The sequence below is a fragment of the Dasypus novemcinctus genome, chromosome 16, assembly GCF_030445035.2.
Source record: "Dasypus novemcinctus isolate mDasNov1 chromosome 16, mDasNov1.1.hap2, whole genome shotgun sequence".
Taxonomy (NCBI): Eukaryota; Metazoa; Chordata; class Mammalia; order Cingulata; family Dasypodidae; genus Dasypus; species Dasypus novemcinctus.
The window spans coordinates 13,576,760-13,592,138 of NC_080688.1; the positions used below are offsets into that span (position 1 = coordinate 13,576,760).

Genomic DNA, 15,379 nt, shown 5'->3' on the forward strand with positions numbered 1-15,379 from the left:
AGGAAAAGGGAAGGGAAAAGGGACAGAAGAGATGTGGTGGAAATAATGGCTGAAAGATTCCCAAACCTACTGAGGGAATTGGATGTACATGACCAGGAAGCACAGTGCACCCCAAACAGCATAAATTCCAACAGTTCTACCAAAAGACAGATACTTTTCAAATTATCCAATGGTCAAGACAAAGAGAAAATTCTGAAAGCAGCAAGAGAAAAGAAAACCATCACATACAGGGGAGGCTCCATAAGAATAAATGCTAATTTCTCATCTGAAACCATGGAGGCGAGAAGGCAGTGGTATGACATAGTCAAGGTACTAAAAAAAAAAAAAAAACTAACCAAGAATACTCAATCCAGCAAAGTTAGCATTCAAAAATGTTGGAGAGTTCAGAATATTCACAGATGAACATAAACTAAGAGAGTATGCCAACAAGAAATCTGCCTTTCAAGAAATACTAAAGGGACTTCTGCAGGAGGAAAGAAAAGAACATAAGAGACAGAGTTGTAGGAGAGTGTAAGAACAACTAAAAGACAAAAGGAGAAAAAAACAGCAACATATGAAAAACACAAATCCAAAGAAAAAATGGCGAATATAAGTAATGCTTTGAAAGTAATAACACGGAATGTTAATGGATTAAACTCACCTGAGAAGAGACAGAGATTGGAAAAATGGATAAGGAATATTGACCCACTTATATGCTGTCTACAAGAAAAACATCTTAGGCCCAGGAATTGAAGGAAATTGAAAGTGAATGAATGGAAAACAATCTTATAGGCAAACAACAAACAAAAAAGGGCAGGAGTAGCTATTTTAATATTGGACAAAATAGATTTTAAATGAAAAATATTGTGAAAGATAAAGATGGACACTACATATTAATGAAAGGGATAATCTTCGAAGAAGAACAAGTAATTATATATATTGTTGCTCCTAACCAGGGTGCCTCCAAATACATGAGGCAAATACTGGAAAAACTAAGTGAAGGAACAGATGCCACTACAATTATAGTAGTAATACACCACTATCACCATTGGACAGTACATCTCAAAAGAGAATCAATAAAGAAACAAAGACTTTGAACAATATATTAGAAGAGCTGGACCTAATAGACATTTACAGAAGATTACAACCGAATAAAGCAGGATATACATTATTTTCAAGTGCATATGGATCATTCTCCATGATAGACCATATGCTAGGCCATAGAGAGAATCTCAATGAATTCAGAAAGATTAAAATCATAAAAAGTAATTTTTATGACCACAGTGGAATTAAGCTGGAAATCTGCAAGGGCCAGAGACCCGGATTTGACACCAAGATTTGGAAATTAAACACACTTACACAAAGTGTGGGTCAAGGAGGAACTCTTTAAAGAAATCAGAAACTACCTTGCAACCAATGAAAATGACAACAAGTCCTATTAAAATTTACTGGATGCAGTAAAAGTTATACTGAGGGGGAAATTCATCCCCATAAATCCATACATCAAAAAAGAAGAAAGAGCTAAAATTGAAGCCTAACTGCACACTTGGAGGAATAAGTAAAGAAATCAACTAGCCCCAAAGGATGAAGAAAGAAAGAAAGAAAGAAAGAAAGAAAGAAAGAAAGAAAGAAAGAAAGAAAGAAAGAAAGAAAGAAAGAAAGAAAGAAAGAAAGAAAGAAAGAAAGAAAGAAAGAAAGAAAGAAAGAAAGAAAGATTAGAGAACAGAAAATAAGAAAGCACTAGGAAAAAATAAACAAAACAAAGAGCTGTTTGTGTGAGATCAATAAAATTGACAAACCCTTATTTAGACTACCAAAGAGAAAAAGAGAGAACATGCAAATATACAAAATAAGAAATAACACTGACCCCACAGAAACAAAACTATCATGAGAGGATTCTTTAAAAAAAAAAACTATGTGCCAACAAGAAGGACAATTTAGAGAAAATGGGCAAATTCCTATGAACACATAAGCAGCCTACATTGACAAAAGAAGAAATTGATGATCTCAACAAAGCAATCACAAATAAAGAAATAGAATCATTCATTAAAATCCTAACTAAGAAGAGCCCTGGGCCAGACAGATTCACAGGTGAATTCTACTAAACATTCCAGGAAGAACTAACACCAATCTTGCTTAAACTCTTCCAAAAAAACAAAATACAAGGAACATTGCTTAACCCATTCTATAATTCCAGCATTACCCTAATACCAAAGCTGAACAAAGATACCACAAGAAAGGAAAATTACAGACCAAAATCTCTTTTTGAACCTCAATGTGAAAATCTTTAACAAAATATTTGCTAATCATTTTCAACAACACATTAAATGAATCATATACCATGACCAAGTGGGTTTCATTCCTGGTATGCAAGGATGGCTCAACATAAGAAAACCAATTAATGGAGTACACCACATAAACAGATCAAAGGAAAAAATCACATAATCGTATCTATAGATGCAGAAAAAGCATTTGACAAAATACAGCACCCTTTCTTGATAAAAACACTGCAAAAGAGAGAAACAGAAGGAAACTTTCTGAACATGATAAAGGGTATATATGAAAAACCTGCACCTAACATCATTTAAATTGTGAAACCCTAAAATCTTTCCCTCTAAGATCAGGAACAAAACAAGGATGCCTACTATTATTTAACATTCTGTTAGAAGAAATTGCTCAAGCACTGAGGCAAGAAACAGATATAAAAAACATCTAAACTGGAAAGGAAGATATCAAAATTTCACTATTTGCAGACAACATAATCCTCTCCATAGAAAGCACTGAGAAGTCTACCACAAAACTTCTAGAACTTATAAGTGGGTTCAGAAGTTCACAGGTAATACTTTTACATGCTGAGTTTCTTTTAGAGAGGGGCCACATTTGAGCAACAAGGAGGCTCTCAGGAGGTAACTCTTAGGTACCCTGAAATACTAGGCTAAATTCCAACTTCTAAAGTAAAGGTTCATAAGTGCAGTCATTGATACCAAGGTACCATCAATGATCTATCCTCCTTCACTAGTCACTGCCCCTTTACTTGGGAGATTCTTGGTGAAATCATGACTTTTAAAAATGATAAGAACACCCGTGAGTTAAAACATCTTCTAACAGTTGTCAAAATATGTATTTATTTTATCTGAAAGAATAAAAGAAGCATATGGCTAGAAAAATATTGAAGAAATAAATGCTGAAATTTCTCCAAATTTCATAAAATATTATAAATAAACCAATGTGATAAAATACTACAGACCAAATTTAATAAATTCTAATTAGAAGAATGAAGAAAACAACACCAAATGTGACAAATCTCATTGCTGAAAAACAAAGATACAGAGAAAACCGTAACATCACCAGAGAGAGAACAAAAACAAGCAAAAAAAAAAAAAAAAGATAGAATAGAGAAACAACAAATATTAAATTACAAAGAATTATAGCTACCAAACCAGCAAAAGTTTAAAGTATATTTATTAATTCCAAATGGAGACACAAAAGCAGAAACAGGGAACAAAGAACAAATGGGACAAAACAAAGAGTAATATGATATAATTAAACTTAATTCTATTAATAAATGCAAATGATTAAATAGTCTAACAGCAAAATTAAGTCAGAGATTCATAAGATTAACATCGTGACTGTACTCCATGAAACCTTCAAGAAATGCATTTTCAACATAAAGGCACATATGAAATAAGTATGAAAAACACTATAAATATTATAACAGACCAGTTCTCATATAAAGAAGACTATAAAACAAGAACTGTAACTCAGAATAAAGAAGGTTATTCCATAGTGATTTACAAGTCATTTAATCAAGGCAACATTAATATCCTAAATGTTTATGCACCAAATGACAGATCTTCAATATATGTGAAATAACAGATATAAGTGTAAGGAGAAATAGAAATATGAACACATAGTAAAACATGTTGATCCTTCCCTCTCTCTATTGATTCCTTTTATCAAACATCATATTCTTTATCAGCTCATTCTTTTGTATTTTGTGGAGATTTTCCTTACAGCCTTGAATTTGGCCTATTGGTAAATGTTCAATATACATTCAAAAAATGCATAGTGTTGGAAACAGTTGTGGCTCAATAAGTTGGGTTCCCACCTACCATATGGGAGGCCCTGGGTTCACATCCCAGGGCATCCTTGTGAAGGCAGACTTGCCTGCATGCTGTGGAGAGCTGAAGGCCTGTACACCATGGAGAGCAGACAGCCCATGTACCGTAGAGAGATGATACAGCAAGAAGACACAGTAAAGGGAAACAAGCACGCACAGAAAAAAATACATAGCAAATGTACACAGAGAACAGACAGCAAAAAAACAAAAACAAAAACAAAATGCAAGGGGGATAAATAAATAAATAAATAAATATGTCTTTTTCAAAAATAAAATGCCATTACTATTTTTTAAAAAAGCATAGCGTGAAGTTTTTAGATATAGTTTTCTACAAGCAACAATTAGGTCAAAGAAGTATATTGCATTGGACAAATGAGGTATACATACATATTATCTGCTTGCTTGTTCTATCAGTTGTTGTGAAACATACCTTAAACTGTTAAATATGGTAGTATTATTCTGGTTTCCTTTTGTTACATTCATTTTTGTTTCATATGTTGTCATGCTATATTGCTGTGTGTATAAAGTTTTTATGCCATATTATTTGAATATTTCAAAATGATAAATTGTTTAAATTGTAACAGAAAATATGTCTATTTATATCAGGGTCTTGCTCACCTCACTGAAGAGTAAACAACCAAAGTATAACTTGATTATTGTGGAAAATAGAAAGGTTTAAATTTATATTATATAAATTTATATTTTATAAATTTATTTTGTATTTAAATTGATTTTGATGCTATTATTTTAAATTGCATGAATAGTTATACATTAGGTACACAGTGCATGTCTGCAATTACAAAAATAATGTATAAGTGCATTCTCATTTATGAGTAGTATATCTCATTAATTCTATGAAATAAAAAATGCAGACAACATATAATTTGCAAATAATTGTATTTCTTCAGATAATTATTTTATTAGCATCCTGTCATAATAATCTTAGAAGTAACAGAAATAGCTGTGCAGCTTTCATTTAGCTCAGTAGTATTCCCAGTTTACAGGTCAAGAGACTGAATCCTATATTTCAAAGACTTAAAACCTTTGGTCTATTCCTATGATTGTTGAGCCTTAAAATCCAGAAGATATATGGCCATCTCCAGCTCTGCAGTTCTTCTGTCTTAACAGGGACAATGAACAAAATGATGATGATGAATGAGCTCCAGCCCAAAGGCAAGGAGATTCTTCAACTGCAAGCAGAGTACTTCCATTCTTTGCTACATCATATCTAAGTCATTTCTCTGCACAAGGCAGAGAAGACTTCATTCCAAATTCCTCAAGATTGAGAAACGACCTTAAGTAAGGGGGTAGTATAACTTTCCCCTTTAGTGAAACTAAATCAGATTTATAGTTATTGTAATCCTCATCTTGTGTTAACTGAATATCTTGTAACATTGAAATAAATGATAAATATTCAAAATAAAAATATCAAGTAAATCTGTAGTTCTTAAACTCTTTGGAACTCTTTGGAGCTCATTGGAATCTTTCAGAAGCTGAAGAAACTAAAATTGAAGCTATTGCTGTCCGTTTGGTGTATATTCATGTGGAAATATGTGCACGACGTGTTTCAATTTGTTTGGTTTGTTTTTTAAAAAGACTAATTTATATACTTTATTTTTTTTATTTATCACCTCTCCCCCAGTTTGTTCTCTTATCTGTCTGCCCACTGTTTCCTCACCTTCTCCAGGAGGCACTGAGAACTGAACCCAGGACCTCCCATATGAGAGGTGAGTGCCCAACAGCCTGAGCCACATCTGCTTCCCATGGGTTGTGACATCTGCTGGCTTGTGACATCTGCTCATTGCAGTGGGTAATGTTTTGCTCATTTTGATGGGAAGCAGCATCTAGCTTGTTGCATTGAGAGGCTGTATTTGCTCAACTTATTTTAGGAAGCACTGGAACCCAAACCTGGGACATCCCATGTGGTATGTGGCCACCCTACTGGTTGAATCACACCCAATTCCTGATATACTGTCTAAAGCTCTATGCATAAGGAAGCAGATGTGACTCAAGTGATGAGGTGTACACCTGCCATGTGAGAGGATGCAGGTTTGATCCTTGGGGACCCCTGGTGAAAAAGAAACAAAGAAAGCATGCCTGAGCAGTAAGCCAGTGCCCAAATGGTGAGACCAGTGCCCACACAGCAAACCAAGTGCCCATATGGTAAGCCAGTGCCCATACAAGTGAGTTATAAAGCAAGATGATGATGCAACAAAAGAGACAAAGGGGAGAGTCAAGGTTTAGCATAGCAGAGACTAGGAGCTGAGGTGGCACAATTGACCGGGAACCTCTCTACACATCAGAGGTCCCCATGATTGAATCCCAGTGAATCCTGGAGGATAAAGATGAGAAGAAGACAAAAAGAGAAATAGACAAAGAAGATCATGCAGTGAATGGACACAGACAGCAAAAACAGAGCAGGAATGGGGAGATGGGGGAAGGGAAGAAAAAAACTATACGTATAATATATATTTTTAAGTTGTGATGCTTAGAAATAGTGATAAATAGTGATTTAAAAAAAAGGAGAAGGAATAGTTTAACCAGCAAGAATGGATATTTTGGAAATATTTTAAGAAACATGACAATCAGTTTTTCCTCCTCTAGTTAGTGCTCTTCCTCAATAAAGAGTTAGGTAGAGATTAAAAGTTCTCATACTTAAGAAATGTAGTTGATGTTCCACTTAAATTCATGTTTCTGTCATTTTCATTATATATTGAAATAATGCATCAGAAGATTTTTGAATGAAACAGAAATAAATTAATCTGATTATTTTCTTCTTGATGTACAGAGTTTAAAAACTTACAATAAATTATCATAATTCTAATTTTTCACCGTACAACTGAATTAGATATTGCAAATAAAATTTTCACTTTGAGAAAGTATTTAAAATTTCTTCTTCCATATTATGAAAAATAGGAAAATATACCACTGATCCCTCTAAACAATACGCATAGTACAGATCACTCCTTTTTATTAAGATAAAAGATTAAGGTTTAATATTATTTCATGACCAATTTTCAGAAGAAAATATTTACATTTTTCATAATGATTTAAATAAAATGTTGAATAAAATCTCTGTCTTTTAATTGCACAAATATATCAGAAAATCAATATATAATTAATCTAACTCTAGATTTAAAGGAGAAAATTTGGAAAGATGTTTAGCAAAAGACAAGATCCTTTAGCAGTGTTGCTTCAGTAATTAGGGTATGTGCAATTTTGGAAAGAAATCCAAAAACAAAATAATTTTACTCTTCCTATGCTGACACATTCCACAAAGTCTGTGCCTTAGAAATCAAGACAGGTTCAAAATCAAGTCAGGGCTCAAAATTTGGAACTAGGCAAGAAAGTTAGTATTAAAACATTTTCAACTCATGTCATCTATATAAGATTGTCTTGAAAGAATTATCCTATCACTTTCCTGAATAAAGCATTCTGTGCATAAATTTCTTCACAGCCTCTGTTATCTGCTTGTTTCTCAGACTATATATAATAGGATTCAATAAAGGAGGGACTATAGAATAGAACACGGAGGTGATCATGTCCTGAATTGTGCGTGAGTTGGAGGTTGGCTTCATATACACAGCAGCACCAGAGAGGAGAAAGACAGACACTACAAGAATATGAGGGACACAGGTAGAAAAGGCTTTTCTCCTCTCTGTCCTCATTGGAAAGTTGAGCACAGTAGAAAATATGTAAGCATAAGACCTGATAATAAAGGCAAAGCAGCCACCAACAATCACGAATGTAGAGATAAATATTGAAATTTCATTGGTCAAGGTGTTAGAGCAGGAGAGCTTCAGCAGAGAGGGAATATCACAGAAGAACTGATTGACCACATAAGACTGACAGAAGTGCAGCTGGAAAGTGTTACCAGTGTGGAATCCTGAATAGACCAGACCACTGAGTACAGAGGCCAGAGTCATCCAGACACAGATGCGAGGGGTCATGACCATAGGGTAGTGGAGGGGCTGGCAGATGGCCACATAGCGGTCATGAGCCATGGAGGTGAGGAACATCACTTCCACAAATCCACAGAAAAAGACCATGAAGACCTGAGATGCACAACCAGCCATTGAAATGGTCCTGTTGTCAGTGAGAAAGGTGGCACAGGCTTTGGGGACAGTAGCAGAAATGTAACACATGTCTAAGATTGACAGATTCCTGAGGAAGAAATACATGGGGGTATGAAGATTCATGTCAAGGGTGGTTATTGTGACAATGAGAAAGTTCCCCATCAGTGTTGCCAAATACATCAGCAGGAATAGCATGGCATGCAGGAATCTATACTCCCACACATCAGAAAATCTTGTAAGCACGAATTCATTGTTCATAGTAGAGTTGGATATCTTTTGGTAATTTGCTTTGGACATGGATAAATGAAGCAGATAGTACCTAAAAAACATGGAGAATCAACATGAAGAAAGAAATTAGCCCATTGATATTTATCAATGCATACTCAGCCATCTCTACTGTTTGTAGGTCCCATTAGTTATTAGGCAATTGCATAGCGTTGCCTTAAGTTCCTTTAGTTTTCCTTCTCTTATATATTATTTACAGTGCATGGGTAGCAATAAAAATAACTCTTTAGTGTCTGTGCCTAACTTTGGTTAGGTTTTTCTAACTAGGTGTGAATTGTATATATATGTAAGTCAAAGTTTGTGTGGAGTAATAATTGAGTTAAATATTGACAAATTTATACATACAGCCTCAATAGCAGTGTTCTATAAATGTTAACACTTATCCTTAGTTGATGAGAAATTGGATCTGAATAAATATAGAGAGCTAATATTTTATGTGTGGTTGTAATCCTTTATCTGCTAACAGGAAAATAATTTTTATCCTTTATCCCACACTATGACATTTTATACTGACTTCATTTGGAAATTCTCATTTGAGAACACTTTGCTCTAATGACCATCTTCTTTCTGGTAACATATTAGCAATATTTTTTTAAATTCATATACTAATTGATATTAATTGAACTTGTTTAAATCATAGATGATCATTTTATTAAAATATTTTATTTCAAATTCATATTGAACTTGAACTAGTTTAGATATATGGTGTGGCATAATTTCTATCCTTAGGAATAAGGTCTCTGTGAAATATCTTCAATAATACCTGCCACATTAATTTGATGTTATTAATTCATTTTTAAAAATCTGTATTTGATAATGAAAATTTCTGTTCAAAGAAACATGACAATATAAAATGTTTGAATAGATTTGAACCGAGATTGTAACACTGAATCCTTTTCTTTTCCTGCAGGCTAGCAAGAAGTCAGATAGTATACTGCCCAGTAAGGTTTTCCTGGGATAATTAGAATATTGTATAAGAGTTCTCTCCCTTCATAGTGTAACAGAAAATTGTTCCTTGTCCTTTCAGCAAAGACTTGAAGAATGTTTTTTCAACCTGAAGAAATTGAAGAAATATTTTGTTCATTAACACATTTATTCATTTATTTATTCATCTACAGAGCCATATAATGTTTAATAGTTTTTATAATTAATGCAATGTTTTAAAATACCTTGGTATGAATTATAAGTAGATTCTGGTTTGGAGGTTGTGTGGATGAATCATGAACAATTACTTCATGCTCATTCATACTGTGCTATTAAAAATATCTAAAATTATCCTTGATGTATGAAGGATTGAATATATATTTTATTTTTATGACAGTGATTCACTTATTCACATTATACCACATGAATGCATAACCAATAATTTGGCAAAGAAAATATAAAGATAAATTTTTTTGTAATTATGAACTATATAGGAAAAATGTGCATAAATAATTCCAATTTTGAAATAAAAATCATAATAAAATTTGTATTAAAAAACAAACAACAAAATCATTGCACAAGTGCATCTCCTGGATACAGATTGTGCTGACTTCATATCAAAGTACACATTTCAATAGTGTGATTGTCACTTAAACAGAAACATCCACTAACTGGTGATACAACAATATTTTGTCCTGTGATCTGCCGTGTATGCAGTCATACACTCTAAACAATGTGAAACCACTGCTTTAGATTATAATGTAAAAACTCTCTTTTCAAAGATCTAATTTCAATTCAGCTATTATATAGCAGTAAAATGAATGCCAACTGTTCTTCTGTAAGTCATCAGGTTTTTTATTGCAAGTTGTTAGTGCAGTTTTCCAGTTCTAACATTCAGTTGCAAAAAACAAAAATCCCTCATAAGAGGTATTTACTATTTCTTTTTAATTGGCATCAGACACTCCTTCCAGTTATGGATTTAGTTCTTATTCTTTAACTTAGTGAAAATGTTATTAAAAGGCATTATGTGGGGGAACCTAACAACTGTGGAGTTGACCACTTAAGAGAGCGTGCTTTTTACAGATTCATTACTAAGAAGTCATTGTCTCTCAGCTGATTGTGCTGACTGGGCAAAGTTTGGCTTGTGTGCTTCACATCCACATAAAGGAAGGAATGGAGCTGCTTGACATATACTGTGCATTCCTGAATGCCATGGAACCCCAAGTTCTTTGAAACAACGAAGTCCCAATTGCAACAGTAGATAAGCTAGTAAATAAAATAAATGAACTGTTACTAGAAAACCATGGGCAATATTGTCTAGCCTTACAAGTGATTGATGTTGAGAAAGTAATAAATATTTCTGCTTCATGACACTTTATCTCCAGGGATAATGATTATAGCCTAAAGTGATGGTTATAATATGAATTACTTCACTTTCCATATTAAGATATGGTATCTTATGGAGGGAATATGACCTATTCTCTTTTTATTTCTTTTTTTTTCTTTATTTTCTTTTAAATGTTACATGAAAAAAAATATGAGGTCCCCATATACTACCACCCCTTTACCCCACTCCTCCTACAACAACAACCTATTTTTTTTTTGGTAAAATAAACTTTATATATAAATTAAATTTTAAAAAGTCCTGTTAGCTAAATTCCATTCCTTTTGTTAACACTTAAAAAATAAAATGAATATTATTTAATTAATTTATGCTAGTACAGATAACTTACTGGTTATTTCTAAATCAGGCACAAATAGGTTTGTATGTTACACTTTACTAGTTTGAAATGTTTACATTGGAAGATTATGTTATTAGGATAAGATTCTGTATTTCCTATGCAAAATGTTATAGTTGAAATTAAACTGTAATGTGTGTATTTACATTCTTTATCAGTAAAGGTTTAAAACTGTCTTAAACTCCTCCAAAAAGTGTTGGGAAAATGATCAAGATGATAGGTCACTTTAAATACTCTTAGTGTTTCCCTCTGATGAATGGAGTGATTCAATACTGAAGGGAAACTGTCAGGAATTGTTCATTGAACAATACATTCCTTGTGAAATGTTCAAAGCTTCAATATAAATGAATTGAATGTGAGTATTATTGATATATGAGCCCCTTCCTTTATCTACTTCAAGAAATGCTTAATAATTAAGAATCTACCTTTGCATCTAGTTTCGGTGAATGCAATAGCAACCACTAAATTTGAATCTCAGCAATTTGATATATTCAGATGAGCTGAATCACATCTTTCTCTCATAGAATACACAGGGAACAAAATAGCTTCCTTGTTTTATCTCCCCTACTTTTACTTGAAAACTTTATCAATTCTGGATGATACAAACAGAGTTTTGCAAAACAAACAAGAGCCTAGGTATAAGCTGCATTGTGGGAAAACCACCTTCATGATCGTGGTATCGTGCCATGGATGACGATTTTGGTTAATAGCACAAATACAAGAATATCCAGTGAACTAGAATGGATGTATGTCAAAATTGTGGGGTGGTGGGAAGCATGGGAAAAATACAATTAATGTAACATATAAACTATAGTTAACAATATTGTAATATTCTTGCATCAATGCCAAAGAAATACTGTGCTAATAATAGGGATGTATGAAAAAAAAATTACGCTATAAACCATGGTAAATGGTACTAGTCTGAGAATATTATCTTATAACCTGTAACAAACATTCCACAATGGTGCAGTGTGTTGGTGAAGTGGTGTTGCTTGGGAAATCTACAGATTTTTTGTTTTGTAACAACTTCTGTAATAAAAATATATTTTAAAAAGATATGTTGGGAGCTACAGAAGAAATTAAAACTCACAGACCTTAGAGGAAAAAAAAAATAAATGAACAGCAGCATTGCAGGAGACAAGTGGGAATGATTCCTGAAGAAAGGTGAAAAGAAGACAAAATTAATAACATCAAATACTCACAATATTGATTAATTATGCTGGATAGGCATGCCAGGAATTCTGGTAAAGGTACAAAGTTGTTGCAGATACAGGCAAGAATGAGTGGTCGTATTTAGTTGCAAGGGCAGAGACCTTGAAAGAAAACATTTTGTTTTACCACAAGGTTCTCTGTGTTCTGTTTTAGTTAAAATTGTGGGGACAAAATAGAACTCCACTGGGGGGTCAGCCTTTCATGTAGATAATGGCCAGTGCCCAAGGGAAATGTCAAGGAGATTATTGGCTCTAGTGCTGAGAAAGTAGGATGAAAATGAAAACCATGTATGAACATCACTTTTGCATTTTAAATATTACTAATGTATTTGAACGTGTGTATTTCTTGTGAGTTCTTGAAAACAAGAAGTTAAGAGGCCCCCAAGCAGCCTATACCAAATCCCTAGAAACCAGGTTGTACCACTAATCCTCAAGGTCTCTGTTTGAGGAATGGAATAATTTTCACTAGTGAGACCAAAGTCACAGAATTTGTTTCATAGAAAAAACAGCCCATATGAAATTGTTTATTATGGCATCATAAAGGGATTAAGTGCTATTTATCAAACTGGTTCTAAAGCCCAGCATCCTACAAAAAACATTTGGGATAGTATCTGGCACTTATTGCTTATTAGAAATATTAATATAATGATACAACTTATCATTCTGTTCCTGTCAGGAGAGCAGAAGACTTTCCTTGGTTCTTAGAAATACTACTAATATTTCTATCATTGATATCCAGTTATATTAACTATTTTCAAAAAGCACAATCTATTTTTTAAATGTGAAATCATCATTTAATCATGCAAAATTTTTATATTAGATTTTAGTATAGATGCATATTGATAATGTACACAGAGAAAAATATTTATTTTTCTGCAAGATATTCCAGATGATTTTGGTCAAACAAGGTGAAACATCTCATTTCTGCATGCTTTCTGTTCAGTGAGTCTGGGATATGGTTGTCCATTTTTGAAGTTACAATTAGTGTAAAGATTCACTCAGACAGGGTTTCTGAATCATAGGATAATGAGTCCTATATTTTAAATTGTTTTAGAAGTTCTTTAGTAACATCCATAGAACCAGTGTCTTTTTCAGCAAGATGAATACAACAGCTAAATTGATGCAAATATATTATGCATTTTCTTTTTTTGTTGTTTTTTAATACATTTTAATAGATACTTAGAGTATATAAAATATTATATAAAAAATATAAGAGAATCACATATGTCTCTCTACGGACACCTACCAACATTCCCCACGTTAACAACTTCTTTCAGAAGGGTGGTACACTCATTTCAATTGATGAACACGTTTTTGATCATTGCCTCTAATCATGGATTATAGTTTATATTGTAGTTTGTAATCTCTCCCATTTAATTCTGTAGGTTATGACCCATATCTTTTACTGTAATGTCACACAGGACAATTCCAAAGCTTGAAATTGCCTCCATATTACAGTTCTTTGTCCCTCTCCCTGACTTCAGCACCTCCAGTGGCCACTGTCTCTACATACATGAGATAATTTCTCCATTCCAAGAATCACAATAAATCTATACTAGAATACCAATAACTCCAATCTAGTCCATATATTATAGCCCAGTACTAAGGATTCTGGGATGGTGATGCTCACTCCTTCTATAATGAGAGGGGGATTCAGACCTACATGCCTGATGTATGGGTCTCTCTTGCTTGCTGATGTAGACTATCTCATTTCCCTCATGTGGTGGTTGTCCATTCTCACATCCTTGTTAGTTGTCCTTGGTGAGTCTGTCATATTCCTTCACTGCATTACACAAGCTTTATGAATATTTTCCACTGAAATATTTATTTATTTATTTATTTATTTATTTATTTATTTTTGGAACACTGCAAAGTCTAGTTTGAAATATGCACAAAATACCCTTGAATTGGTGAATAACAGGTAATTAGCAAATCTAGTATAAGTTAACTAAACAGATCAATGATGCTACTCTCCAGACTTTATCCGTCTTATTTCTTGTTGAAAGAAATCTACTACACAGGGATACAGTTTGGATGGGCTTTGCAGGCTTGAGGACATCTAGGGTGGGGAGAATGGGTCAGATGGCCCATGGAATTGGGGGTAGGGTTGGGAAGCAGGTGAACATGCAAGATTGCGAAGTACATGGTTGAAACTATAATGTTGAGAAACTCTTTAGAAAACATAGTAAGGAAGGATTATTCATTTCAGGTGTTTGACAGGAGGCATCTGGCACAGGGTGAATCTGGGGAGTCTTCTAGGAAGTGTGTGAGTGCTCACTTTGTTATAGTGTTTTATATTATTGGGTGGATATCCATACAATGAGTGGGAAGTTGTTATACCTTCAACCAGGGAGATCTGATGTTTACAAAAAGATGAGAGGGTGTCCCTCAAGAGCATGGGTGGCTTCCAATGGAGGACAGAGTAGTGTGTCAAGCCCTCAGCATCGTTTCAAGTATTTATGAATTTATCCTTCAATCAGTGAAGCTTTGTTGTCACTGTGGGCCCCAAGAGAAGGGAGAGAGGCAAATAGAATAGATGGAAGAGAGGTAACTGGGAGCAATGGAAGTATTCTGTGTGATTGTACAATGATGGATATATGCCAGTTTAAATTTCACCAAAAATTTATAAAAGTGCATAGTCTAAATGTAGAACATAATGTAAACCATAATGTAACTAAAAATTATAGAAGTGTACAGTTTAAAATGTAAAACATAATGTAAACCATAATGGATAATGGAACCATGGTTAGTAGCTATATTTCAATATCTGCACATCAGTTTTATCAAATATAAAATCCATATGTAACAAGATCATTGCTGTGGAAGTGGGGGAAGGATTTGATGTTGGTAATATGTGAGTCCCCAATATTCTATATGTTACTTTACTGTGACTGAAAACTTTTTTGAACACATAATAAAAAAAAGTATGTAGACACTGAGGAAAAAATGGAAAAGACTGCTTTGCGACCTAAATATAAGAGCCAAGACCATAAAAACCTTAGAAAGCAGTGTAGGGAAACATCTACAGGACCTTGTAATAGGTAA

At 33.6% G+C, this 15,379-nt stretch overlaps 1 protein-coding gene across 1 annotated transcript; it reads right to left on the reverse strand.

Annotated features, from left to right (window-relative positions):
- Positions 1-7,512: 7,512 nt before the first annotated feature.
- Positions 7,513-8,433, reverse strand: LOC131273713 (olfactory receptor 14C36-like). The gene has a single exon (XM_058277891.2). It carries the CDS (start codon positions 8,431-8,433, stop codon positions 7,513-7,515), a length of 921 nt encoding a protein of 306 aa, XP_058133874.2.
- Positions 8,434-15,379: the final 6,946 nt, after the last annotated feature.

Excerpts from the sequence above, each read along its gene's own strand:
- LOC131273713 (XM_058277891.2), bottom strand. The coding sequence starts at position 8,433 with ATGAACAATGAATTCGTGCTTACAAGATTTTCTGATGTGTGGGAGTAT.